The sequence below is a fragment of the Prionailurus bengalensis genome, chromosome D3, assembly GCF_016509475.1.
Source record: "Prionailurus bengalensis isolate Pbe53 chromosome D3, Fcat_Pben_1.1_paternal_pri, whole genome shotgun sequence".
In the NCBI taxonomy this organism is placed as follows: domain Eukaryota; kingdom Metazoa; phylum Chordata; class Mammalia; order Carnivora; family Felidae; genus Prionailurus; species Prionailurus bengalensis.
The window spans coordinates 67013224-67035851 of NC_057356.1; the positions used below are offsets into that span (position 1 = coordinate 67013224).

A 22628-nucleotide genomic window follows, 5' to 3' on the forward strand; every position below is an offset into this window, starting at 1 on the left:
TGAGAACTTGACCTTCAGTTAACTTTCCAACTTTGCTCACTGGAAACTGATAGAGTGTTATGATTTAAAAAATGGCCTCTGGAGGCACCTGGATGGCTCAATTCATTAAGTGTCCCACTCTTTTTTTTTTTTTTTAAGTTTATTTATTTATTCTGAGAGACAGAGGCAGTGTGAGCAGGGGAGCAGCAGAGAGAGGGAGAGAGAGAAGCCAAAGCAGTCTCCTTGCTGCCAGTGCAGAGCCCCACTCAGAGCTCAAACCCACAGAACCTTGAGATCATGACCTGAGCCAAAACCAAGAGTCAGAGGCTTAACCGACTGAGCCACCCAGGCACCCCCGAGTGTCCCACTTTGATTTTGGCTCAGGTCATGATCTCAGTTTGTGAGCTCGAGCGCAGTATTGTGCTGGGCACTGACAGCAAGGGGCCTGCTTGGGATTCTCTCCCTCCTTCTCTCTCTGACCCTCCCCCGCCCCCTACTCTCATGTGCTCTCTCTCAAAATAAATAAACATTTAAAAAATTAAAAACGACTGCTGACCAGTAAACTGCCTCTAGATCAGGAGGAACTGACTATAAATGAACTGAATACCTTATAGGGAGGCCATACTTGGGATTTCCCAAGGGAGTTTAATTCACCAATAAAACATAATTTTAAATTTGTGTGCAACTGATGGCATGACTTCCATGTATCACATAGAACCACAATGAGAAATAGAATAAATCCACAAGTACAGTGAAGCATTTTACCATACCTACCTTAGTAATTGATCCAAAAAGGCAAAGAAAAAAATCATTAAAGATCTAGATTTTTGTTAGAACATGATTAACAAACTCAACCAAGTGACTTTAATGTGCAGAAAATGTGTTATTTCAAGCACTTAAGGAACATCTGCAAAAATTAAACATACACTGACCATGAAGCAAGTCTCAACAATTTAAAAAATTGTAATAAACCACATAAAATTTACCATCTTAAACCATTTTAAGTGTACGGCTTACTGCCATTAAGAATAGTCATACTGTTGTGGTGCCTGAGTGGCTCAGTTGGTTAAGCATCCAATTTCAGCTTAGGTCATGATTTCACCGTTTGTGAGTTCGATCCCCGCATCAGGTTCTGTGCTGACAGCTCAGAGCCTGGAGCCTGTTGCAGAATCTGTGTGTCTCCCTCTCTCTGCCCTTCCCCCCCACTCACAGTGTCTCTTTCAAAAATAAACATTAAAATAAAATTTTTTAATAAAAAAATAAAGAATAGCCCCTGTTGCATAACCATCGCCACCATCCATCTGCAGAACTCTTTATCTTTCCAAACCAAAACTCATCTAAAAATAACTCCCCATTTTCCTCTGCCCCTGGCCACCACGATACTGCTTTCCCCATGAATTTGGCTGCTCCTGGTACTTCATGTAAGTGGAATTATAGGGCCTTTGTGTCTGTGACTGGCTCATTTTCCTCAGCGTAATGTCTTCAGAGTTCAACGATGTTGTAGCATAGGACACAATTCTCTTCCTTTTTAAAGCTGAATAATATTCCACTGTATGTATATACAATATTTTGTTCGTATGTCAACACAGGTTGTGTCTTAGTCTGGGCTACCAAAACAAAATCTCACACACCGGGTAGCTTGAACAACTACCCCCCGCACATACACAGTTCTGGAGGCTGGGAAGTTCAAGATCAAGGTGCCAGCAGATTTGGTGTCTGATGAGGGCCTGCTTCCTAGTTTACAGATAGCTGCCTTCTTGCTGTATTCTTACACAGTAGAAAGAGCTGTGGTCTCTTCATCTTCTCATAAGGGCATTAATCCCATCTTAGAGCTTTCACTCTCGTGACCTCAGCTAAACCCAGTTACCTCCTAAAGGCCCCATCTCCAACTACCATCAAATTGGGAATTAGGGCTTTAACACAGATGGGTTTGGGGTCAGGGGGGTGGGGTGGGGGGTGGGGGACACAGACATTCCATTCATAGAAAGTTGCTTCCACCTTTTGGCTATTGTGAATAATGCTGCTATGAACATGGGTATAGAAATATCTTTGAGACCCTGCTTTCAGTTCTTTTCAGGATATACCCAGAAGTGGAATTGCTGAGTCATATGGTAATTCTGTTTTTACATTTTGAGGAACTGCCATTCCGTGTTCAACAGTGGCTGCACCATTTTACATTTTCACCAGCAGTGCACAAGGGTTCAAATGTTCCACATCGACATCAACACTTGTTATTTTCTGTTTTTTTTTTTAATAGTAGCCATCTTAATAGGAGCAAGCTGATATCTTATGGTTTTGATTTGCATTTCCCTAATGATTACTAATGTAAGTACTTTTTCATGTGCTTATGGGCCACATGTATATCTTCTTTGAAGAAATGTCTACTCAAAACCGTTACCACTTTTTAAAATCAGGTTGTTTGGGTTTTTTTGTTGTTGATTTTCACTAAATTTAAAAGGATTGGAATCATACAGATTATGACCTATGCACAATTAAGCTAAAACTCAGTAAGAGATAACTAGAAAATCGCCACATTTTTGGAAATGAAGAAATACCCTTCTAAATAGCCTATGAGTCAAAGGAAATATCACTATGAAAAATTTTAAACTATTTACCTGAATGGTAATGAAAATACTACATATCAAAATCTCCGATCACCAAAACTAAAAGGCAACCAATGGAATGGGAGAGAATATTTGCAAATGACCTATCAGATAAAGGGTTAGTCTCTAAAATCTATAAAGAACTTATCAAACTCTGGGGCGCCTGGTTGGCGCAGTCGGTTAAGCGTCCGACTTCAGCCAGGTCACGATCTCATGGTCCGTGAGTTCGAGCCCCGCGTCAGGCTCTGGGCTGATGGCTCAGAGCCTGGAGCCTGTTTCCGATTCTGTGTCTCCCTCTCTCTCTGCCCCTCCCCCATTCATGCTCTGTCTCTCTCTGTCCCAAAAATAAATAAATGTTGAAAAAAATTAAAAAAAAAAAAAGAACTTATCAAACTCAACAACCCCCCCAAAAAAAATTCATTGAAGAAATGGGCAAAAGACATGAATAGACACTTTCCAAAGAAGACATCCAGATAGCAAACAGACACATGAAAAAATGCTCAACATCACTCATCATCAGGGAAATACAAATCAAAACCACAATGAGATACCTCCTCACACCAGTCAGAATGGCTAAAATTAACAACTCAGGCAACCGATGTTGGCGAGGATGCAGAGAAAGAGGAACACTTTTGCACTGCTGGTGGGAATGCAAACTGGTGCAGCCACTCTGGAAAACAGTATGGAGGCTCCTTAGAAAGTTAAAAACAGAACTACCCTACGACCCAGCAACTGCACTGCTAGGTATTTATCCAAAGGATACAGGTGTGCCGTTTCGAAGGGGCCATGTTCCCCAATGTTTATAGCGGTGCTATTGACAACAGCCAAAGTATGGAAAGAGCCCAAATGTCCATCAATAGATGAATGCATAAAGAAGATGTGGTATATATACACAATGGAGTATTCTCGGCAATCAAAAAGAATGAAATCTTGCCATTTGCAACAACATGGATGGAACTAGATGGTATTATGCTATGCGAAATAAGTCAGTCAGAGAAAGACAAATATCAGATGACTTCACTCATGTGGAACTTAATATACAAAACAGATGAACATAAGGGAAGGGAAGCAAAAAGAATATAAAAACAGAGAGGGGGGCAAAACATAAGAGACTCTGAAATACAGAGAACAAACAGGGTTGCTTGGGTCGTGGGAGGGGGGAGGGGCTAAATGGGTAAGGGGCATTAAGGAAGACACTTGGTGGGATGAGCACTGGGTGTTATACGTGGGGGATGAATCACTGGAATCTACTCCTGAAATCATTATAGCACTATATGCTAACTAACTTGGATGTAAATTAAAAAAAAAAAAAAAGATCCCTGAGTTGTACCTATAACTACAGTTATAGAGAAATTTAACCTTAAATTTACAGTTAGGGATAAAAAGCTGGTGGTCAGTTGACCTGAACAACTTTAAATAAGAGAACAGAAAAATATCCAAGGAAAGTAAGAAGAAAGACATACTAAACATAAGAAGAAACTAATGAAGGGGAAAACTAATATATAATTTATACACAATGCTTGACATGTGCTCAGAAATTACCAGACATGCCAGAAAACAGGATCAAATGACTAAAAACCAACATGGAGATTTGTGAGGAGATGCTACAAGTCTGTTTCTCAGTTGCTTCTGTATCACAGAGACTGTCATGAGACAGTTTTTTATCATCTCCCCAATTCTGATGAGATACGGTAAGTTATGATCATAGTATGCACCCTTGATATGATATCATGAGAATGGCAATTTACCTCTGTGGTCTTCCTCTCAAAAACCTATAACCCCAGTTTAGTTAAGAGAAAAACATCAGGGGCTCCTGGGTGGCTCAGTCGATTAAGCGTCCAACTTCGGCTCAGGTCATGATCTCATGGTTCATGGGTTTGGAGCCCCACCTCGGGCTCTGTGCTGACAGCTCAGAGACTGGAGCCTGCTTTGGATTCTGTATCTCCCTCTCTGCCCCTCCCCTGCTCACACTCTGTCACTCTCTGTCTCTCAAAAATGAATAAACATTAAAAATTTTTCAAAAAAAAAAAAAAGAAAAACATCAGACAAATCTCACTTATGAGATATTCTCCAAAGTACCTGATCAATACTCCTTAAAAGTTTCAAGGTCATCAAAAAACAAGGAAAGTCAGAAACAATCACAGCCAAGATGAACCTAAGGTGATATAACAACTAAATATAATGTGGCTGAAATCCTGCTACAGAAGGACATTAGGCAAGAACTAAGGTAATCTGTATAAAGTATGAATTTTAGTTAATAATAATGTACTATTATTTATTAATTGTGACATATATACCACATTAATATGAGGTGTTAATAATAAGGGAACTGGGTATATGTGAATTTTCTATACTATAAGCACAGCTAGAATGTAAAGCCTATTTTGTTGATCATAAAATGATAAACCATATTGTAATGATAAAATGTTTATCATTCAAAATTGTATTTTCCAATGAAAGAAAATAAAATGGCTATTAGACTTTTATTTTTGTTATTTTATTTTGGGGGGCATTAGATTTTTTTAATGTTTATTAATTTATTGTGAGAGAGAGAGGTGGGTGTGTGCAGGTGAGGGAGGGCAGAGAGAGAGAGAGAGAGGGAGAGAGAGAATCCCAAACAGGCTCCACACTATGAGCTCAGAGCCCGATGTGGAGCTTGAACTCACGAATCCGTGAGATCATGACCTGAGCCAAAATCAAGAGTCAGATGCTTAACCCACTGAGCCATCCAAGCACCCTGGTGGGTATTAGATTTTTTTTTTTTTGAGAGAAAGGGCACAAGTGAGCGAGGGGCAGAGAGAGAGAGAGAGAGAGAGAATCCCATGAGGCACAGAAAGAGAGAGAGAGAGAGAGAGAGAGAGAGAGAGAGAAGCGGGGCTCTATACATTACTCAGTGCTCATCGCAAGTGTACTCTATATTTTGTAAATATTTATTTTTGAGAGAAAGAGGGAGGGATGGAGAGAGAGAGAGAAAGTGCTCACAAGTGGGGGGTATGGGGCAGAAAGAGAGATGTTTACACAGAAATCTGAAGTAGGCTGCAGGCTCTGAGCAAGCTGTCAGCCCAGAGCCCCACGAGGGGCTTAAACTTACAAACAGTGAGAGCATGACCTGAGCCAAAGTCAGATGCGTAACTGACTGAGCCACCCAGGCGCCCAGCAAGCATACTCTTTAATCTCCATCACCTATTTCGCCTGCTCATGGCCACCTCTCTTCTGGTAACCATCAGTTTCTTCTCTATAGTTAAGAGTCTGTTTCTTGGTTTGCCTCTTTTTTTCCCCCTTTGCTCATTTGTTTTGTTTCTTAAATTCCACATATGGTATTTGTCTTTCTCTGACTTATTTCACTTAGCATTATACTTTCTAGCTCTGTCCATTGTTTTGCAAATGGCAGGATTTCATTTTTTAATGGCTGAGTAATATTCCTGTGTGTGTGTGTGTGTGTGTGTGTGTGTGTGTGTGTATACATCACATTGTCTTTTTTTAAAATATTTATTTATTTTGAGAGAGAGAGAGAGAGTGAGCACAAGTGGGGGAGGGCCAGAGAGACAGGGAGACAGAGAATCCGAAACAGGCTCCATGCTGGATCCCATGAACCTCAAGATCACAACCTGAGCCAAAATCAAGAATGGGATGTTCAGCCGAGGCCACCCAGGTGGCCTATACCACATCATCTTTACCTATTATTCATGTATTGATGGACACAGGTTGCTTCCATAATTTGGCTATTGTAAATAAAGCTGCAATAAACACAGGACTGCGCATATCCCTTCAAATTAGTGTTTTTGTGTTCTTTAGGTATATACCCAGTAACATGATTACTGGATCACAGGTCTATTTTTAATTTTCAGGGGAACTCCATTCTGTGTTCTACAGTGGCTGCACCAGTTTGCTAACAATTTCAACCTTTAAATAATGGTAAAAGTGTAAAATTTATTTTCAGATGTATCTATAAGAATTTGAAGACATTGTCATTAAAATGTCTTGATCAGGAAGTATAGACATTTCAAGCACTAAATATGCTTATGGAAGTTCTCTCAAGCTTTTCATTAAACTTTTGAAATTTTTTTTTAAGTTTTATAGAAGTTTAATATTTCACAGTTTCCATAGCACTTTACTATTCCATTTTTTCCTAATTATATGAAAAAAGTAATGAGCTTGTTTTTTGTTTGTTTGTTTGTTTGTTTGTTTTTTACCAAGGCCCATAAGAGGTGTTCTAAATCCCCTCCAAATTATCAACATGCCACAGAAGTTTTATCATTTTCTTTGTGTGCTGTGACCTGAAAAAGGCTAGGAAGCACCCACCTAGAGAATCTCTTACACCCGCACAGGCACAGTAGGAGATATGTACAAGAGTGTTTCTTTCTTTTTCTTAATGTGTATTTTTATTTTTGAGAGAGAGAGACAGAGCATAAGTGGAGGAGGGGCAGAGATGGAGGGAGACAGAATCCGAAGCAGGCTCAGGCTCAGGCTCAGGCTCAGGCTCTGAGCTGTCAGCACAGAGCCCAATGAGGGGCTCGAATTCATAAACTGTGAGATCATGACCTGAGCCAAAGTCGAACACTTAACTGACTGAGCCACCCAGGCACCCCATGTACAAGTGTGTTGTAATAAGCACTGTTTGTAATAATGAAATCCTGAAAACAACTTATCTCCATCAAGAAGAGAGTGGATATATACATTGTGCTACATTCCTGAAAAAGAATGCTATGTGTATAGTATAAGAAGAAAAATGAATAATCCAGAGTTACATATAATAAATGGACAAATTTCAAAAACTATGAAATGAAAAAATCAAGGTGGGAAAAGTTATATATCCTTTCTACAAATTTTCCCAAATTTGAAACAATGGTATATATTTATGGATATACACATATGTGATAGAAGTTCAGAAACAAACATGTGAATGATGAATACCAAAACCAGGACAGTTGGGGCCTCTGAGAAAGGAATGGGATCTGTGGAGGCATTCTGGGAGATTGTACTGTATATATAAAGTTTTTTGTTAAAAAAAAAAAGGCATGAGAGCTTGGTTGCTCGGTTGGTTAAGTGTCCGACTCCAGATTTCAGCTCAGGTCATGATCTCATAGTTTGAGAGATCAAGCCCCACCTTGGGCTTTATGCTAACAGCTCAGAGCCTACTTGGGAATCTCTCTCTCCCTTTCTTTCTGCCCCTCTACCCACTCAAAAATAAGTAAATAAATTGTAAAAAAACACAAAAAACAAAGGACCTGAAGCAAATATGGCACAGTGTTAAGATATGACAGACCCGGAAGGTGGATATACCAATCTACTTTTCTCTATTTTTGTGTGCTTGAAACATTTCATACCAAAACAAAACGGATCCTAAATCTGATCATTCTTTACTAATTCCCTGTTCCTGAATGACCACGGTAGCCTCCCGTCTCATTTCCTTGCTTTCTGTCTTGTTCCACGATTATTCTCCACATGCTAGCCAGAATGATATTTTATAAATATATATCTGATCTACCATCTCCCTATGCAAAACCTTTCAGTGGGTTTAATCACTCTAAAAATAAAAATTCAACTCCATACCGCAGTCCACAGGCCCTTGCTTTATCTCCGACATTTAGCTCTTAAGATCTTATTCTTCCTCCACTATCATTATTTATCCCCTCAAATGGTTTTATTTTTCTTTTGGAACTTCTCACTACCTCAAATTATATTAATTCATGGTTTATGGATATAGTTATTCCTAGAGTCCTCAGCTTCCACTAGAATATAAGTTCCATGAAAGTGGGGACCTTGCTCTCTGCCATATCTTTGGTGCTGAGAATATTTTTGACTCGTTAAGTATGACATGTTTTTTGGATGAACAAATAAATGAGAGATTTCTTTTTCATTCAAAAAGGAGAGGAATGACACTTTAGTGTTGTGTTTTGTTTTGTTTTGTTTTGTTTTGTTTTGTTTTGTTTTGCTTAAAGGTGTAATCTAGGGTGCCTGGATGGCTCAGTTGGTTAAGCATCCGACTCGGCTCAGGACATGATCTCACGGTTGGTGGGTTCAAGCCCCACGTCAGGCTCTGTGCTGACAGCTCAGAGCCTGGAGCCTGCTTCAGATTCTGTGTCTCCTTCTCTCTTTGCCCCTCCCTCACTTATGCTCTGTCTCTCAAAAATAAATAAATGTTAAAAAAAATTTTTTTTAAAGATATAATCAGGGGCGCCTGGGTGGCGCAGTCGGTTAAGCGTCCGACTTCAGCCAGGTCACGATCTCGCGGTCCGTGAGTTCGAGCCCCGCGTCAGGCTCTGGGCTGATGGCTCGGAGCCTGGAGCCTGTTTCCGATTCTGTGTCTCCCTCTCTCTCTGCCCCTCCCCCGTTCATGCTCTGTCTCTCTCTGTCCCCAAAATAAATAAACGTTGAAAAAAAAATAAATTAAAAAAAATAAATAAAGATATAATCAAACACATAGAAGGGGAAAATTACAGGGTACTCTGTCAACAATAACAATAGCTAAGGCTCAGTAAGCACGCATTATGTACCGGGCATTTCCAGACACGAGGACCACATACTTTTGGGGTGCTCATCGGCCTCCCTCCCTTCTCGTAGGCCCTGAGAACCTATCTGTGACATGAAATCTTCCTCCCTAGTCACAGCTAATTGGATCTGGATCAAACGCTGGGTGAGAAAAGCTCATCTGTTAGCCAGGAGGAAGCAATCAGATTCTTTTTCTTGAAAATTTGTGCTGAGAGACGCACAGGCTAAAGAAGTTTGAAGATGAGTCACGTTAATGGCAGGACAGTTTTGAATGATGGGAACAGCTGTTGAGGTCCCTGAAGCTGCACTGGTATCTGCCCTTTCTGGACTTGTTGGTCAATATTTTCTTGGCTTAAAGACATAGTTACCCCTCTGTCCTTCCCATGAAATCCAGTCCCTTCATTTTTAAAATGAATGTGGGTAAGCCTCTTTGTTTTGTTGATGACTCATCCTAAAAGCAGAAAAGTAAACAACCTCTTGATCAAAGAAACTTGACTAAGACAGTCTTTCCCAGGCATGGTCTCATTTAATTCTTACAATACCATGAGAGGGTATTACTATTCCCATCTTACAGATGAGGAGACAGCACTTGGGCAGGTCCAATACTGTTCCCAGTATCACAGAGCAGGAAAGGTTGCCATTCTGGACTCTGACTCTGGAGAGGAGCGCTGAGCCCCTACCTGTGGCTGTAGGAAGGGCAGAGGGAGGGGCTGTTGTGGAGATGAAGTTAGGAAAACAGAGCAAACATTTTAATACTATTGGGGGTAAATTAGAAAATGAGCCTGATCTCCGTGATGGGGCAAAACCCAGATTTCATTCTGTTTTTGGATAAGATCCAGAAAATGTTTTATTCTTGCATTTCAACAATCTTTGGCAGAGGGAGATTTCTATCGACACGGAATGTCTGTACGATTAAAACATTTTCTCTTCCCATTGACGGAGTTGACAGTTTTGAAAGAATGGCAGGATTTTTTTTAGCAACGTAAAATGTGGAGTTTTAACGACATATATTCAGAGGTGACTTATGGTTGACTGTCACAGCGTTTGCAGTTAGGCAGGTATATTTCTGGTCATTCTTGAAAACTCCCCCTCATTCTTGCACGTCTAGAGAAGTCCCGTGGAGGGCGGTTTGACACAAGTGAAGTTGTGAGTACAGAAATCCAAGTGTTCATTGGGGGAGAGGCTAGGGGAGAGAAATCGGTAGGGATTGATGGATTAAGGTATGATTTGAAGAGAGTAAACAATAAATCAAAGTTTATGATTGAAAAACATTCAGAATTCACTTCATATAACATCCTTGCTGTGTGAGAGAGAGGAATAACTTGTTTTCTCCAACTGAAGTTGGACTGTGTTTTGAATACTTTATTTTTTTAATGTTTACTTATTTTTGAGAGCGGGGGGCAGAGAGAGAGGGAGACACAGAATCCAAAGCAGGCTCCAGACTTTGAGCTGTCAGCACAGAGCCCTACGAGGGGCTCGAACTCATGACCCATGAGATCATGACCTGAGCCAAAGGCGGAAGCTTAACCAACTGAGCCACCCAGGCGCCCCATGTTTTGAATACTTGAGAAAATAATATGCCCTGTGAAACAAGTGGTAAAGCTTGAGCTCTGTCTCATATACATCAAATGACACAATGTGTGCATCAGACACAATTTTGTTACTTTGGTAAGCATTTAAACTGTTAAAAAAATTTTTTTAAGTGTTTTATTTATTTTTGAGACAGAGAGAGACAGAGCATGAGCAGGGGGGGCGGGCAGAGAGAGAGGGAGACATAGACCGAAGCAGGCCCCAGGCTCTGAGCGGTCAGCACAAAGCCCGACCCGGGGCTCGAACCCATGGACCGTGAGATCATGACCTGAACCGAGATCAGACGCTTAACCGACTGAGCCACCCAGGCACCCCAGTATTTAAACTGTTTAAAACACAAGCATAAGAAATATTAATGTGATGTATAAAAGGAGGGAAAATAAGTTTTTCTTGTTTCCCCCAATATTTTATTTTTAAAAGAGAAAGAGAGCGGGGATAGAGGATCCGAAACTGGCTCCACACTGACAGCAGAGAGCCCGTTGTGGGGCTTGAACTCACAAACCGTGAGATCGTGACCTGAGCTGAAGTCCGATGCTTCACCTACTGAGCCACCCAGCCGCCCCAAAAATAAGTTTTTCTAAGAAAAAGGAGAATTTTTCTTTTTCACTGTAGGTATTAACAGGTTAGGAAGCTAATTGACACCTTAAAAAACTTGGTTCTGAGAGCCTGGAACCGACCATTCGCTCACCTCACACCGTCACAGTCCCTGGAGTTACCATTGCACCAGAAAGGAAGAGGACGCTGGGCCACACTCACTTCCCGTTGAGTTGTCTAACGGTGTGTCGGTCAAAGTCCTACATGATGCTGAAGGCCACAACACGAGAGACAAACACTGTTGAGGTGTATTGTGGGAAACTCAGAGGCAGAGGACAATGGGAACTGCCAGATGTCCAATATCACAGTCCCCTACGGAGATGACAAATGGCATAGCTGGAGGCATACACCCGGGATAGCAAGATTGTTCTGATCTTGCCTGACACTCCCAAAAGTGTGCCCATGTTAAAGAGAATGGAAAAGAAAACCAGGCCCAAGGGTCAGCAGTGGAAGAGGTTCATGTGGCCCCGAGAGGAGGAGGGCATGGGATGGGACATGGAAACATCTTCCAGAAGTGAAGATAAAATGACCTGTTGAACAGAGGGGGTGGGGGAAATAGCTGGAGGGGATTAAGGGTACACTTACCTTGATGAGCACGAGTAATGTGTAGGACTGTTGAGTCACTACATTGTACGCCTGAAAATAACAGAACACTCTATGTTAACTACACGGGAATAAAACTTTTTAAAAAAGAAAAAAAAAATCTGTTGAACAGAATTTTGCTCTTATTTTTTTCTTTTAATTTATCTGGGTTGGGGAGGGAAGGTGTGCATGCCTATGTGTACATTCTAGGTTCTAATCTAGGGATGAGTTTACTCCCCAGGGGACATTTGGCATTTGGAAAGGCGTGGAGACATTTTTCGTTGTCACAATTTTGGGAAACGCTACTGGTGACTAGTGGAGAGAGGCCAGGGGTGCTACTAAACATCCTAGTCTGCACAGGTCAGTCCCCCACAACAATGATCTTTCCCCAAATGTCAATAGGGGCAAGTTTGAGAAATGCCGCCCTAGTGCAACAAATCTAGCTAGCAGAGAACTTCAGTGAGAAAAGTTGAGTTCTTTCCTTTTTTTTCTTTTAAGTAAATTCTATGCCCAACGTGGGGCTTGAATTCACATCCCTAGGATCAAGATTTGCATGTTCTACCAGCTGAGCCAGCCAAGGCGCCCCTGAGTTCCTTACTCAAAGGGAAAACTTAGGTGTTTGCTTTTTCTTTTTAAGTGGTGGGTTTTTTTTTTTAAGATGTTTATTTTTTGAGAGAGAAAGGCAGAGAGAGAGAGGAGAGAGAGAGAAAAGCCCAAGCAGGCTCTGCTCTGTCAGCATAGAGCCTGATGCGGGGCTCGATCTCACAAACCATGAGACTGTCACCTGAGCTGAAACCAAGAGTCGACACTTAACTGGCTGAGCCACCCAGGCTCCCCTAAAGTGGTGGCTTTAATGAAAACTAATTTTAAGACATGGTGAGATGAGACTGGGGAGGGACATACATGTCAAGATGAAGAGTTTGGATGATCTGGGACACCACTCTGGGCATAATTCTGTGGTCAGGTGATGTCTAAAGACCTCATCTGAGAATCTCCCCTCTCAGTCCTTACAGTCCCTGCCCCATTATTCTTCATCTACACTACTTCCATAACCTCCCTTCTGACCTCTCAGCTCTTGGCGGTCATCTTTTCAATGTCACCTTAAATTTCTGAAGAGTATTTTCACTGCATATAGAATTCTAAGTTCATGGTATTTTTTTTTTCCTTTCAGCACTTTAGAGACGTATTTCTCTAGTCGTCTAGATTCCCAGGTTGTTTCCATGTCTTGGCTATTGGAAATAATGCTGCAATGAACTTGAGGGTACAGATATCTCTTCAAGAGGGTGACTGCATTTCTTTTGGATATGTATCCAGAAGTGCAATTGCAAGATCAAATGGTAGGTCTGTTTTTAACTTTTAAAGGAATCTCCAGGCTGTTTTCCATAGTGGCTGTGCCATTTTATACTGCTACCAGCAGGGCACAAGGGTTCCCTCTTCATATCCTTGCCAGCATTTGTTATCTCCTGGCTTTTTAATAATAGTCATTCTTACAGTCAGGTGTAAGGTGATATCTCATTGTCCTTACGATTTGCATTTCCCTGATGATTAGAGATGTCGAGCATGTTTTCATGTACTCGTTGTTCCTTTGTAGCTCTTCCATTTTTTAAATCGGATTGTTTGGGTTTCTTTTGCTGTTGAGTTGTGTAAGTTTCTTGTATATTTTGGAGACAGACCCCTTATCAGAAAGATGGTTTGCAAATATTTTCTTCTGTTCCATAGGTTGTCTTTTCATTTTGTTGATAGTTTCTTTTGTTGTGAAGCAGCTTTTTAGTTTGATGTAGGCCCACTTGTTGATTTTTGTTTTTGTTGCTTGTGCTTTAGTGTCATATCCAAAAAAAAAATCATTGTCAAGATGGATATTAAGGAGCTTTTTCTTACATTTTCTTCTAGGAGTTTTATGGTCTCAGGTCTTATGTTTAAGTTTTTAATCCATTTCAAGTTAATTTTTGTAAGTGCTGTAAGATAGGGGTCCAGTCTCATTCTTGTGCATGTGACTATCTAATTTTCCCAACATCTTTTATTGAAGAGACTATCCTTCCCCCTAGAGCAATCTCAGCTCACTTGTCAAATATTAGTTGATCAAAATGAATTTCTTTTTTTTTTTTCAACGTTTATTTATTTTTGGGACAGAGAGAGACAGAGCATGAACGGGCGAGGGGCAGAGAGAGAGGGAGACACAGAATCGGAAACAGGCTCCAGGCTCTGAGCCATCAGCCCAAAGCCCGACGTGGGGCTCGAACTCACGGACCGCAAGATCGTGACCTGGCTGAAGTCGGACGCTTAACCGACTGCGCCACCCAGGCACCCCCAAAATGAATTTCTTAATGTGAGTCTTGGTTAGAAACGTTTGAAAGCCAGTAGTCATGTGAAGGAGATTCTTTAGAAAAAATTATGTTAAATTTGGAAATAAGGCAAAACAGAGTATTATGACCTTTCAATGTCACACTAGAACAATGTTTAAGAGGTTCAACCTCTCTCCAGTAGGACTTTCTGTGATGACGAAAATGTTCTATCTGCGTGCTGCCCAATATATTAGCCTCTAGCTGCATGTGACAACTAATCACTGGAAATGTGGCTAGTGTGACTGAGGGATTGAATTGATAACCTTATTTAATTTTAATTAAAATTTAAATGTCAATGGCCAAAACTAGAGGAATGTATCTGTGTCTCTTAGAAAAAATTCCAAAGGCTGTGGTTGTATTGCCCTGTAGAACATTAACCAGTTTTGTATCTCACCTAGCAATCTTATGCTAACTTTGTTTTCTTTAAGTGCCTGCAAATACCTGGTACCTCAAAATGCTCTTTAAACCGCCTCTACCATTTAACTGGCTCCCTCAAGGACTTAAGGGGAATCTTTGACATGTGTCCATTCATATTAAAGAGTTACGTTTTTAATTTTATGAAAATCACATCAAAACAATGTAATAAGAGCAGCATGAAAGGTATGTAAAGAAATCAGGAACAATTTTCTCTCTGCCTAAACTCTGCTTGGGGTAACTGTAGTGATAGAAAAAGCTCCACTGAATTGTCCTAGAAGGTGACTTCTGAGCTGAGTCTTAGGAGGCAATATAGGGTTTTATTGGGCAAATGAGGTGGGAGTGATCCTCCAAGTATAAGAAACCGTTCAGTACTTTATAAATCATGTATGCTGGACGGTGGGGTGGGGTATGCCTGGGTTGGGGTGGGAATGACAAGTGAGCCTGGACAGGGAGGGTGGCAGCATGGTGTAGTGGAAAGGCACAGTGCTTTAGTCAGGAGACCTAGTTTTGCATCCTAACGTTATCTTGTTGGATAACTTAGAATTGGCTAATTTGGCTCTTTGAGCTCATTTCCACAACTGTAAATTGGGGGTAGTAATAAGTTATCCATTGGGTGTTAGGATTAAGTTAGATAGCCACGTAAATCACATAGTGCATTGTCTGGTACTACAGATGTTTAGTAAATTATAGCTAGTGTTTCTAAGGAGAGTGGTCAACAGTTTCAAATGGTGCTAAATTTAAATAAGATAGAGTGTAAAATAATCTATAATTGGCTTTCCTAATTAGGAAGTTATTGAAGACTCTAGTAAGGACAACTTCAAAGGGGTAGAGGCAGAATGTGTTGACAAATGAATGGGAGGTAACAAAGTGAAGAGGGTTGCCAGTCCTTTCAAAGCTTGAAGTGGGGGTGCCTGGGTGGCTCAGTCGGTTGAGCGACCGACTTGGGCTCAGGTCATGATGTCACAGCTCATGAATTCGAGCCCCACGTCAGCTCAGAGCCTGGAGCTGCTTTGGATACTGTGTCTCCCTCTCTCTCTCCCCCTCCTCAGCTCATGCTCTGTCTCTCTCTGTCTCAAAAATAAATAAACATTAAAAAAGCATGAAGTAGATGGGAGAGAGGTGATTCAATTCAACAATCATAAGATTAGAAGGGGTGTGTGTGTGTGTGTGTGTGTGTGTGTGTGTGTGTTTTAGATTGAGGAAATTTGAATATTTTTGTATCCTATGGGCAGAGGATGGAAAAAGAAACCCGAAGATAATGAAGAAGGGATGGTTTAGAATAGGATTAACAGGAAGGGAGACAGAAGGGAAAGATATCGAAGACACAAAGTAGATAACACAAAGAAGAAAATGAAGCAGAGGAAAATGTCAAGTCCATGTTTGTCCACTTCGACTGAGCTTAGGTCTGGCGTGGAGGGAGTTGGGGGAGGAGGGAAAGGTTGATGCACACTCTGCATCCCAGAAAGCCTCTGACAGCCAAAGTCCACAGCAGATTCTTCCAGTCTAAAAGGACCACTTGGAGTCATCTCAAAGTAAAGCAGGAAGCTCCTTCCAAACCTTTACCTTAAAAGGGAGGGAGAAGGACGCTTGGAAAAGATGGATGTTAGAGTGTAGTCTTGGGAACGCAAACATTGGGTCACAAAGAACTCAACAATTGCCGAAATCAAGGACAAGTACTCTGGTACACAAACCTGGTAACTTGCATTTTAGAGACAGAATTAAACCAGCTGAAACAATTTCAAGCCCCGCCCCAAGTCCTGTCAATCATTCCCTCTCCATTTCTTGATTGGTCAATGCAGTGCAAACGCTCTGGCTTAAACTGGCTTATTTTAGCATTGATTGGCATGAGAAAGAATCCAATGGTGCCCAGTGATTGGCTGACCTGTCTAGGCTCCGGCCAATCCTGAAAGGGGCGGGCTGGTTAAGCGTCAGGTTCCCCCAAGCAGCTTTCCTTGGAAGTACTGGTCAGCCCAGTGACTGGCCCTTTTCTCCTTTCCGGCCCTAACACAGTAGCCGATGGAGCTTTCTTACCAGACCCTCAAATTCACGCACCAGGCACGGGAAGCGGTAAGGAAAGCATATACAAAAAAGAAAAAAAAGGAACCGTACCAGGAACTCCTCTCCCCTGTTGCTTCAGGCCGATTCGCGTGTCTCTGGTTGCTATGGAGACAGAGTCCCCAGCCGCGTGGCGCAAGCGCAGTGAGGGACGGTAGGCCCCACTGGTCAACTCCCGGGGCTGGGCTTGAGGTGGTGATGGGGATAGGATGGATCCGGGACAGGGGCGGGTTTGGGAGTGACTACGGGTTTGATGAAAGGGGCCGCAGTTTGTGATTGAGGAAACGGTTTGGTATTTATTAAACAGGCTGCCTTGGTGGGTGAGCGGGTTTGGGGGAGTGGTCAAAATGAAGAGTGTTGAAAAGCAGGACAGCTCTGACCTGCGAGCTGGGACACTGGGTTCTGGTCCTGATTGGCCACTTACCGAGGCCGAGGGATCTTAGGTATTTAGTTCCCCGCCTCGGGCTTAAGTTACCTTATTTGAAAGTAAAGTAAGTAGACTATAATTCTTTTCACACGAAGATTACATGAACTTTACAATACGTACGTGGTTTCTGTTGTATCATCTGCTAAAAGGCCAGCAGTACTTTCCACAACAACGCACATGAATTGAGGACATAATGCCAGGCACTGGGGAGAAAACAATGCTTTGGTGGGGAGAGAGGATAAATAAAATTAAGTTAAAAAAAATACTGATGGGGGTGCCTGCGTGGCTCAGTGGGTTAAGCGTGGGACTCTTGATCTCGGCTCACGTCATGATCTCACTGTTGGTGAGATCTAGCCCTGCTTAAGGCTCTGCACTCTTAGCGCCTAGGATTCTCTCTCTTCCTCTGTCTCTGCTCCCCCCGCTCCCCACAGCTAGCTCTCTCTCAAAATAAATAAACTTAAAAAAAAAAAAAAAAAACTTATACCTGGGCCCCACCTCTAGAGATTCTGATTTACTGATTTGGGATGGGTTCTGTGCATCGACATTTTTTTTTTTTTTTAAGCCCAACAGGTGATTATAGTGTGTAGCCAAGGTTATGAACCTCTGCTCTAGTGTGTCCCACTTTTAAAAAATACTAACAATACACGGAGCGCCTGGGCGGCTTGGTCGGTTAAGCGTCCGACTTCGGCTCAGGTCATGATCTCACGGTCCCTGAGTTCGAGCCCCGCGTCGGGCTCTGTGCTGACAGCTCAGAGCCTGGAGCCTGTTTCAGATTCTGTGTCTCCCTCTCTCTCTGCCCCTCCCCTGTTCATGCTCTGTCTCTCTCTGTCTCAAGAATAAATAAACGTTAAAAAAAATTTTAATAAAAATATAAAAATACTAACAATACAAAAGATGATGTAACCCTGTTTGGCCTCACATTCGCCTCTACCTACCAACCTCCATTCCATTCCAGCTTCTGGAAAAGATTGGTGACGCTTGTGTTGCTACTGCTTCACGTCTGGATTGTGCTCAAGCCCATTTCAATCCAGCCCAAACTACCCACATCAGAGCCTTTTGTGTTGTCTTTTAATAAAGCGGATTCCTGGATCTCACCAAGATTTACTGAATCAGAAATAGTTTGGGATAGGGTCTTGAAAAGTGCCTTATAAGCACACACCCAGGTTTAAAAACCACTGCCTTCCGATTAAGCTTCCAACTTCTGTTCAGGTCCCAGCCTCGCACAGGGCTCTGTGGTGACAGCTTGGAGCTTTGGAGCCTGCCTGGGATTCTGTGTCTCTCTCTCTGCCCCTCCCCTGCTTGTGCTCTGTCTCTCGGTCTCTCAAAAATAACCATTAAAAATAAATAAAACCCATTGCCCTAAATAGTCTCATACATTTTCATGATTTCCAATGCCATCTATATGCCCACAACCCCCTACTACCCAAACTGACTCTAGACTGGATTACTTTGCTGGGCCCCAAGCCCACATAGTGTCCTAGAAGATGGAAATACAGAGAGGACAATGAATCAACAGATTACTTGACAAATCTTGTGTCATGGGTCTGCATCTTAATTTGTTCAATATCTGACTTTTTGCCTTCTCTTCTAAAACCTGTACCTTCGTCTACTTGGGAATGTGAAACCAACATCCACCCAATTGCTCAAATCAGAATTCTCGGAGTATCCTTAGCTCCTTCCTCCTAGTCCCTCCCTTCTGTCCTCTACGTAAGGAAGACAGCAGCAAACCTTTTGTTCCACTTCTACCATAGGTCTTTAATCATCCCTCTCTCCACAGCTGAGAGCCTGACCCAACCACCATGATTTTTTACCTGAACCACTGCAACAACCTCCTAACGATTCTTCCCATTGGTTTTTGCCTCCCTCTAGTCCATTCTTCATCCAGTGGTCTTCCTAAAATCGTGTCACTCCCTGGCTGGGGTCCTTTTATTGGCTTTTCATTACCCTTGGGATAAAACCCCCGAACTTTGACATAACCTACAGAGTACTGCGATGATGTGGCCCAACTTCCACATCCAGCCTCTTCCTCACCACTTTCCACTTTGCCTCCCACAGCTCCTTTGATCTGTGGCACGTTCTCTTTGATCTGACATGTCTCTGAACTCCATATACTCTGTACCATACAAGTTAGTATTTAATTGTGATTAATTTGTTCCTATCTGTTGCCTGCATGTAACGAGGCCTCTCCAACAGAATTCATGTAACCTGAAGGCACACCCAGTTTTATTTTTTCGTTTTATTCCCTAGGTGGTGCTGAGAGACATATTTAGGTACGCCCATTGATGTCTCGATTTTGCAGGGGGTGCAAGTGCAAGGAGTTGTGATTAGTTGTGTCTGCAGAAGGAATAAGGTGGAGGCGGGTGCGGCGATCTGGTGAACTGGATATAAAAAGGACTGTGTGTCCACAAGGAATTTTGATCATCTACATCATCTACTATAGTAGGACTTCCAGAATACATGCTTTTTATTTGGCTGATTTTTATTGTTGTTTCAAATATATATGTGTATGTATACACATGTATATATATATTTATACGTATATATGTTGCTCTGAGGTCTTCGATTTCTCCAAGAAGAAATCCTCTACACTTTCCTACAGGAATGAAGGCAAAATAAGCATGATTGCCACCGTTGTAGGAGTTAAGCAGGGAAAGGCAGCTATGTGGAAGGTGGGAGTTTCTCCTCACTTGATTAGTTATTACTTATACTTAATTACTCCTTCCAAAATTACATAATTGGGTACTGGAGCACCTGGGTGGCTCAGTCAACTAAGTGTCCAACTCTTCTTGATCTCGGCTCAGGCCTTGATCTCAGGGTTGTGAGTTCAAGCCCTGCTTTGGGCTCTGCACTGGGCATGAAGCCTACTTTAAAAAAAATATATGTAATTGAATACTTAATTACTCTTTCCTTCCCAAAGTTTATCCGGCTGTGTTTCTCCTCAGGGTAAATGTCCAATCTTTAGCCAGGGGAGGGGAGGGATTGTCACCTGACTGGGGTGAGGGAGGGAATCTCTTATACTGTGTTCAGCCTGCTCCTCATTACTTCTGTCCTTAGAGGTGCCTGGTGACTCCAGAAGTAGCCAGTGCCGTGAGTTCCTGTAATTGTCTAGGGCTCTGTCATACTTAATGTGCTTCTTGTTCACTACTTTCCCTACAGGTGTTGGTTTTCTTTGATTTTGGTTGTCTTTGCTGTTGTCTTTTTTTGCTCTTTTTTAAAAATGTTTATTTGTTTATTTGATGGCGGGGGAGGGCAGAGAGAGAGAGGAGAGGGAGAATCCCAATCAGGCTCCATGCTGTCAGCACAGAGCCCAACATGGGGCTTGATCTCATGAACCGCGAGATCATGGTCTGAGGCAAAATCTAGTCGGATGCTCAATCGACTGAGTCACCTAGGCGCCCCTCTTTGCTCTCTTAAGTCAGCAGGCATTTATCTATTTGCTTTCCATATGTCAAATTTTTTTATTTTTTATTTTTTAAATAAATTTATTGTCAAATTGGCTTCCATACAACACCCAGTGCTCATCCCAACAAGTGCCCTCCTCAATGCCCATCACCCACTTTCCCTCTCCCCCACCCCTATCAACCCTCAGTTTGTTCTCTGTATTTAAGAGTCTCTTATGGTTTGCCTCTCTCCTCTCTGTTTGTAACTTTTTTTTCCCCTTCCCTCCCCCCATGGTCTTCTGTTAAGTTTCTCAAGACCCACCAATGAGTGAAAACATATGGCATCTGTTTTTCTCTGACTTATTTCATTTAGCATAATATCCTCCTGTTCCATCCACATTGCTGCAAATGGCAGGATTTCATTCTTTCTCATTGCCAAGTAGTATTCCATTGTATATATAAAACACATCTTCTTTATCCATTCATCCATTGATGGACATTTAGGCTCTTTCCATAATTTGGCTATTGTTGAAAGTGCCGCTATAAACATTGGGGTACATGTGCCCCTATGCATCAGCACTCCTGTATCCATATGTCAATTTTGTGGTCATAACTGCTTGTTGTCACTCTTCTAGGGTCTTTGTCCTTTTCTTTTTCACTTATTTCTGCTCTAATCTTTATTATTTCCCTCCTTCTACTGGCTTTTTGGACTTTGTTCTTCCAGATCCTTTAGATGTAAGGTTAGGTTGTTTATTTGAGATTGCGAGATTTTTCTTGCTTTTGAGGTAGGCCTGTATTGTTATAAACTTCACTCTTAGGACAGCTTTTGCTGCATCTCGCGGATTTTGGACCATTGTGTTTACATTTTCATTTGTCCCCACGTCTTTTTTTTATTTCTTCTTTGGTTTCTTGGTTGACCCATTCATTGTTTAGTAGCATGTTATTTAGCCTCCGTGTATTTGTATTCTTTGCAGATTTTTTCTTGTGATTGATATCTAGTTCCATAGTGTTGTAGCTGGAAAAGATGCATGATGTGATTTCAATGTTTTTTAATTTACTGAGATTTGTGGCCTACCATGTGATCTATCCTGGAGAATGTTCCATGTGCACTTGAAAAGAATGTGTATTCCACTGTTTTGGGATGGAATGTTCTGTATTTATCAGGTCTACCTGGTCTAATGTGTGGTTCAGAGCCACTGTTTTCTTGTTCATTTTCTCTCTGGATGATCAATCCATTGATTTAAGTGGGGTGTTAAAGTCCTCTATTATTACTGTATTACTGTCAATTTCTTCCTTTATGTCTGTTAATAGTTGCTTTATGTATCTGGGTGCTCCCATGGTGGGTGGAGTCTTTGTTCTTGACGGATCATTGTGTTTTTATTCCTTTATCATAGTTTTAATGTGGTTTTGGGAGGAATAAAAGATAAATGGTCTCTAGAGCATTTTTTATTTTACAGATATTTATTGAATACCTACTGAGTACAATGAATCACAGTAGTTGCTTTTGCAGGGGTTCAGAGGAGTGAATATATAAAATCAACTAATGTATGATTCATATCTAAAAGATAACTTAGGGGTGTCTGGGTGGCACAGTTGGTTAAACGTTGGACTCTTGATCTCAGCTTAAGTCATGATCTCACAGTTTGTGAGTCTGAGCCCCACATCAGGCTCTGCACTGATGGTAGAGCTTGCTTGGGATTCTGTCTCTCCTCTCTGCCCCTCCCCTCCTCATGCACACACACTCTCTCTCTCTCTCTCTCTCTCTCTCTCTCTCTCTCAAAATAAATAATAAAAATACACTTTAAAAATTTTTTAAAATAAAGAAAAGATAACTTAATTTTTTTGTTGGTTTCAAGTTAGGCGTTTGTCATACATATACTTATGTATTCAAATTTGGTTTTAAATATGGTTATTTCTTTGGAAATGGTAGGAGCTGATGGCTGAGCATAAGAGAGTTAGACATTTTTGAATTCATATCCTGGTTTTTACTTAACACTGAGGTAAATACTTAGTAAACACTTAGCGCCCAACATGTATCAAACATGGTACTGAGATATCCATAAATGGGACTATTGACTGTTGATTACCCTTAGAACATGACTCTTCTCTTGGTTTTCATGATACTACTACTTGGTTTTCAGTCTCCTAGTGTTCTACTTTCCTTCTT

The 22628-nt window shown here is 41.6% G+C and overlaps 1 protein-coding gene across 2 annotated transcripts in view; it reads left to right on the top strand.

Annotated features, from left to right (window-relative positions):
- The first annotated feature begins 16497 nt into the window (after positions 1-16497).
- The window catches only part of KATNAL2 (katanin catalytic subunit A1 like 2), a 68629-nt gene continuing 62498 nt past the window's right edge, over positions 16498-22628 (top strand). The window contains exon 1 of one of the 2 annotated variants that reach the window (XM_043558748.1): positions 16498-16666. In XM_043558748.1, coding sequence (XP_043414683.1) covers positions 16616-16666 — 51 coding nt within the window. In that variant the 5' untranslated portion in view covers positions 16498-16615. The remainder of the gene's footprint in view (positions 16667-22628) is intronic. The other variant, XM_043558749.1, reaches the window with a different exon arrangement.